This window comes from Lygodium microphyllum, chromosome 17 (assembly GCF_053477565.2).
Source record: "Lygodium microphyllum isolate KBCC chromosome 17, Lygodium_microphyllum_v1.1.10, whole genome shotgun sequence".
NCBI classification, from domain to species: domain Eukaryota; kingdom Viridiplantae; phylum Streptophyta; class Polypodiopsida; order Schizaeales; family Lygodiaceae; genus Lygodium; species Lygodium microphyllum.
Window position 1 is genome coordinate 710,440 of NC_141151.1, and position 6,625 is coordinate 717,064.

The 6,625-nt window shown below is 39.5% G+C and overlaps 1 protein-coding gene across 2 annotated transcripts; it reads right to left on the reverse strand.

Moving 5' to 3' along the window:
* Nucleotides 1-2,313: 2,313 nt before the first annotated feature.
* LOC148021489 (uncharacterized) lies at nt 2,314-6,290 on the reverse strand. 2 transcript variants are annotated; one of them, XM_087696897.1, is made up of 7 exons: nt 6,111-6,290; nt 4,520-4,631; nt 4,091-4,200; nt 3,773-3,887; nt 3,417-3,541; nt 2,853-2,926; nt 2,314-2,677 (listed from the first exon to the last, which is right to left on the reverse strand). In XM_087696897.1, the coding sequence occupies exons 1-7, from the start codon at nt 6,123-6,125 to the stop codon at nt 2,608-2,610; spliced, it is 621 nt and encodes a 206-aa protein (XP_087553023.1). In that variant the 5' UTR covers nt 6,126-6,290; the 3' UTR covers nt 2,314-2,607. The 2 variants fall into 2 exon arrangements, with proteins under 2 accessions (XP_087553023.1, XP_087553022.1); XM_087696896.1 differs by lacking the exon at nt 6,111-6,290 and adding an exon at nt 5,371-6,010.
* Between the last annotated feature and the right edge of the window lie 335 nt (nt 6,291-6,625).

A 6,625-nucleotide genomic window follows, 5' to 3' on the forward strand; every position in this document is an offset into this window, starting at 1 on the left:
AGATTGGTTACATGAGAAAATGGAGAGAATGGAAAAAGAGGAGGAAATCAATATATCTCAAAAAGAGTGGGAATACGCACGAGGTTGCTTATCAAAGGTGAGACATACTATCAATTAATTTATTTCTATAAGTTTTATTTTATATAAATAATTGACATGTTTGATCTTTTATCTTTTACTACTAGTGCACATTATTCAATGCACTTTGGTGTGAGGGTAAACATCTTCGAACTCAACGTATAGATGAAAATAGAAATACCCAAGATTGTGGTGTCCTTGCTCACTTCGAGGCTGCCAATGATACCATGGAAGGTTATTGTGGCTTGATCCAAGATATTATGAAGCTTGACTTTAGACGATTCTTTATATATGTACTGGATGTGAAGTGGTTTAAAGAAGTGGTAACAAATGGTGAGCATTGCACAATCAGACGTCATCCAAGTGGTTTTGTAATCATTGACTCTACAAAATTTCACCAAAACAAGAATGATACATTAGTACTACCTCAACAATGTGAGCAGGTATATATGCAAAGGCTAATTTTTTAATATGTATACATGTGATACATATACACAATATAATAAGTACTTAAGTTTTTTGCTTTTATTTTTCAAATACAGGTTGTGTATCATCCAATGGTAAACAATAACCAATGGTGGTATGTCATCCCTATATCTAATCGTTCAAAACCAATATATGGTAATATTACTGACATGGAGATAGCAGGTGACAATCCAACAATGAATGATAATGTGCATGATGACACCATAATGGATGATATGTGTGATATAGTATAAGATGAATCTCGCGAGGATGTTCAAGGAAACGCAGAAGAAGACAATAATGTGATTGTCGATGATATTGATGAAGTCATTGAACAATATAGCAACACATCTGATAGTGGGATAGACTTATTTGTTTCGTTACCTCTTGGTAACATAGACCTAGAAGTAGATAGTTTAGCAAGGGCTGATCTCATTGAAGATGAGATGGATCATTCACTGTAACATACTTAATTTGCTTATTGATTCAATGTGTATTCCTAATTTTATGCTTTTTATCATGCGCACACGTGCATACTCAAGAATCAATAGTCAATTTTAAAGCAAGCATTGAATTTTCCATAATAAAAATGAAGTATCTTTTATAATCTTCAAGTACATAGAGAAATTACGAGATACATATTGCAGTGCTTGCTACTAATTGTAAGGTCTCTGTCGCTTGCCGCTAATTACTTATATCAGGCTTGTCAACTGGAGGAACTGCCATTCATTAGAGAGCAATGAAAAAGTAATTATTAACTCTATTTTTTTAATTCAATGATTCAATGTGTATTCTTAATTCTATGGTTTTTATCATGCGCACATGTGCATGCTCAAGAATCAATTTCAGGTGATTAAATAATTATTAACTTTGGTTTTTCAATTATGTGAATTGCTAATTTTAGGTGGTTAAATAATTGTGCGTCTGCTGGTGCGTCTGTATTAGCGTCTATTTACGCGGATATATAGACGCAAAATTCGCGTCTATTTACACGTAGGTTTACACGCATTTATAGATGCGCCCGACTTTGCACGTCTAACGTGCGCATCTATGCCTCGTTTCTGTTGTAGTGGGTGTTTATTCATCTTTCAAGGCCATAGACTTCATATGTATATTGTTTTCAAATTATTTATTGAATTTTTTTTAAATTGGTTTAGATATCTACTATGTATGTTATTCTTTTTGGTTTGCATTTGTAGAGAGGGAGTATGCATGATTCGATTCAGGTAAATGTTATATTTATATGTCATGATTATGTTCTTTATATTTACTTGTAATTGCGATAAGTAGCGTTTTTGTTTGCATGCTATCATTGGGTTTTAATACAAATTCAGATATCATTCCACGTCTTATAGGATAAGATATAGGAATAGCAGGGTTTTGGCCTGCGAAGGAGCAGATCCCTGCGAAGAAATTCCGTTGCTATGTAATTGTGGGTATATTTTCCATACATTCGTTGGGAAATGTGTCGGAATACATGTCGCTCAGGCGTCGGTATTACGCGGCTTGATTTCGGATGCGTATACTAACATATATTTTCGATGTGTTTGTCGACGCACATAGACGGAAGAATGTATCGACCATCACTCCAAAGGCAATCCCTACGTTGAGATCACATGGCACTCTCTACGTAGCTAGCAATATATTGACTTACATGCAAGGACCCAAACTAGTTGGCTCACTAAATCGTTTAAGTAGGCCTTGTGTGGGTAGATACGAAGTTATGTTAATGTGGGAAAAGCTCACAATTAGCTGTTGTTACCACAAAGGTTTCTGTTTTTATGTTAATGTAAAGGTCAATATTTGTACAATGTATATATCTGGATGCAGGGAAATACATTAGCTATAGGCAACCCTTGAATGGGAAGCTTTATAATTGTGGTTGGTCAGGACTTGCGTATTTGCTCACACAAGGGAAGGCATGAGTGCATCAAAACGTAGACGAACGAGTTGCTTGATGACGGTACTGCAATTACATAGATAGATAAATCCCACAATTGGAAATCAGGATCACAGCTAGTCGATGAAGTTGCTCCGATGATATGTATTATACAGGTAGACTAGTTAGTTGGTGGTAATAGCCTCATAAGCCGGGCCGGTATGATTCATCAGAATAGAGTCGACGTACTGTTTCCTGCATGTGATAATAAAATTGCAAGAATCGAACGATCAATCGAGAGGGGAAAAGCAGGTGTACTGAGAAGAAGACAAACAGAAGCATTTCACGAATGATTGCGGGGAGACTCAAAGGTATGTATTATTAAGGTCCATCAGGTGCCTTTTTTTGCGTTTATATGATGAATACATACCTGACCACAAGGTCGTCTCCGTCCGGCTTCATGATGTCGACGCGCTTGGGGCATTCGGTGAACAAAAGCAACGCCTGACAATTGACAGTACATCTATAATTAGACCCCATCCATCCAATCACCGAAGATCAGATAGCGACGCTTAATGCTGATAAGCCACATGATCATGATAACCCCATCCTCACCATCAGCTTACTACGTTTAAGTTTAATGGCGATTGATCAACATGGAAGATTAAAATTACATTAATAACCTTAATGGAATCTAACAGTGTTCAGGTAAATGCAATGGTAATTGTATGTCAGAGACCAGCTAAATATGGTGCTTGATGCAGCTAAGTCGACATGAAAGCAGACGTTAATGTAATTAATGGGTGATCAGCCAGCGACGATAATCAATGATAATTCTTTACGTTAACGTAATTAATGGGTGATCGAGCCAGTGACGGTAAGTAACGATAATTCTTTGCAGCTGGAGTAGCTGCTTATAAGCATATTGTAATGTAGCTGTGGATTGCTAATCATGATTACGTTAATCAAATACCGGTAATTAAGAGCATTATACCTTGATGTAATTGTCGGTGTCTAAAGTGAAGCGGTGATACATGCCGGGAGGAAGAACGATAAGGTCGCCTTTCTCCACGCGGAACCGGATCCATCGTCCGTCGTAGTCCCGTATGTCCCAGTAGCCTGAAAGGCCGCCAGACAGTTATGTTAGTTATAAGACAGTACGTCTCACGGTTTGCTTTTGCTTGTTGAGGATGGGATCATGGCGGCAGGGCAAATAATTATTTCTAGAGTTAATAATACGATCATCGATCGTAATTATAGGCTTATAAGAATCATTACTGATGGAAATTGTTTACTAGCAGATGACTGATTGGATTGCGGGTTTAATACAGCTTGGCGGTGAAATATTACCGCTTCCTTCGAGGATCAGGCGGCTCTCGTCGTAAGGGTGGAGGTGCTCCTGATAGAACTGCACCAGCTTCTCTTCATAATTCGGGAGCTTGTCTGGCGACACAGTCACGCTCTCCTGCATAATAATATCATAGATGAGTAGGCAAACCAGCCTTTACCTACTACCATAATCGTCTCAGAGTTGATTATTATAGTTTTAGCGGTCATATTAAACAAGATTAATACGCTAATACAACGTCAATTTGGAAACGTTTGCTGTATGACGTAACCAGGACTGGCCGGAATATTCCGACTCAGCGCCGGCGCGTGATTCCTTACGCAGTACTTGTAGCCACGTGCCCGCTTGATCTCCTCCAGCTCATCATTGGTCGCGCCATCCGACGCCTCCCAGTCTGCCACGTTGATCTTCCAGCTCAGCACACCTAGGGCTGCGCATACCAGTGGCGATAATAAAGCCAACCGGGATTGTACACGTGGCAGCAAAAAAACAGTGCCTTAGGAAATCCCGTTCCCCCCCCTCCCGGCCGGCCAATAAACAAGCCTTCAAAAATTGGAAGTAGAACCTTAGGTTCGAAACCTTAACGTTTACAAAAGCACTGGATTTTTTAGTTTGAAACCTTAATATTAACCTTTACGAAGCCTTTGTTGTGATAAAAGAGCGCCCATCTCACATACAAAGTTGTTTTAAAAAACACTAAAGGTTTTCTTTGTCAAAAAATGTTTGTCTTGAACATTGCACTCGTGTACCTGCCAGATGTTCACTATCCACTGGACGATTGGGATCACACCTATGGTCTAGCCTTGGGTCCTCATCCGTCCCGTTGTGCTCCCATGCTTCCAAGTTATGAGACGGCAAGAACTGATCTCACACAAGTACAATCAAGCACTTATAAGTGGACAATTTTCTTGAGTAAGAATGCTTACATTTGAAAACTAAGAATCAGCTAAATGGCCAAGACTGTAAAAAGGTGCCCATGAGTGTGTTGAAGAATTGCCTTGTTGTGTGTTTTCTCTACATTTGTGTGGGGTTTTAAGTAAGCCTTTCAAAGTATCAAAATGAAACACACACATACATAACGGAATTGAAAAAGGGAAACCCAAAAACACATAAATAAAGTTAATGGCCTTGCTTTATCCCAAATGTTAATTAACGTGGAGCAGTTTAACCAAGAACCATGGAAGCACCTCAACGATCAGAGCATTAAAGGCATTTAAATGGTATATATGGTGATGTAGGATACATTTCATTCACTATATGTATTTGTACCTATCTTCACAAAAAGGCATGTAACATTACATTCCAATGACATCTCGATGATCTAGGCTTGCATACATGATAGATGCTTGATGTGTACCAAATTATAAACAATCTATGGAGAGACCAATGTGGCCCCTATTTCAACGTTTTAGTAAGTTGAGCTTGGAGTGCATGTAAGATGTGAACTTTAATTTTTTAATAAAAAATCTTGCATTTGTGTTGTGTTGTGTCTAAGGTTGAGGGTTGACAAGATGTAATTCTTTACACAGTCTCTGGAATGACAAGCTAATTGCTAGGGGCATTGCATTGCATGTATATAGAGTGGGCTTTTGGGGTTCACCTCTTGGCAAGGAAACCGTGGTGAGCAATGCATTTGGGTGTCGTGGCTCAGGCTAGTGCGTTTCGACCCATACCATCAAAGTAATGCTCGAGGGACACCACATTGAAATAACTTTTAAAAACTGCACCCAACACTTCATGCACGCACGTATTTTGGGGTGGGTGCTTGGCACCTCGCCGAATATACACATCAAACCAAAAAAGAAAGAAAGAAAGAAAGAAAGGTCCAAGGAATTGTATGTAATTCTAGTAGTGCTAGTAAGGGCGCCGCCTCCGGGACGTATGTACATCACCCATTTCCAATTGTGCGGCTGACAATCGCATGAGACGTAAAAGGCTTCTAGCGCCAGCTACTGCAGATGAAGCCACGAAGGCTATGAACGAATTACATACGGAGAAGGCCATGATAGGGATGGATGGATAATTCTGGCCGATTCTTGAGGAATAAGGCTAATATGGAGGAATAATTCTCGATTGGTGAGGTATAAGTCGATCAAAGGGAGTTGCCGATCAACGGCGCAATTGGGTCTCAGCGTGGACATCAAGAAGAGTTGCCGCATGGGTCTCAATGCATATGTGAATATGGATATGAGAGAGAGAGAGAGAGGATTCAAGCTTTCTTCATTCGAATGTAATTACACTAGTAAGAACGTATTTGGCTTCCTACATTAACTGTGAAGTGGATTGCAGGTGATATATATTACGAGAGAGCTGAGAGAGGCGCAGATAGACAGAGATAACCTGTTCAATCGCCATTCAATGTATTGATGATGATGATGATACGCTTCCGACTTAGAACATTCACAGCACTCAGCGAGAGAGAGAGAGAGAGATGGGAAAGTGGAGGATCGATGATTGGCATGGGCTGTTATAAGGCGACGAGTGCTTGAATGAGTGGAAGGCTAGCGGCCAAGATGAGGATAAAGCCCCCTACTCCCCAAAAGAGATCTCTTCTCTCATTTTAATTTATTTCTTTTGTTTCTTCTTTGAAGAGCCTCGATGCCATATTCCTTACTCTGCACTTTGTTTTTTATTTCGGCTCAAATATCTTAATAGAAGGTAAATGCATTTTTAATTGCTTCGGAGCGTTTGTGGTCAAAGGTGTTATTTTGCACAACTAGTTTGGGCCCTGCTTATTATATATCTATATCTATATGTGTGCGCGCCCGCGCGTGTGTGTGTTCATATTCTTTGCCCACTTCTATGTGAACGTAATGGATACTCCAATTGACTAAACCATTCGATGCAAACATCTT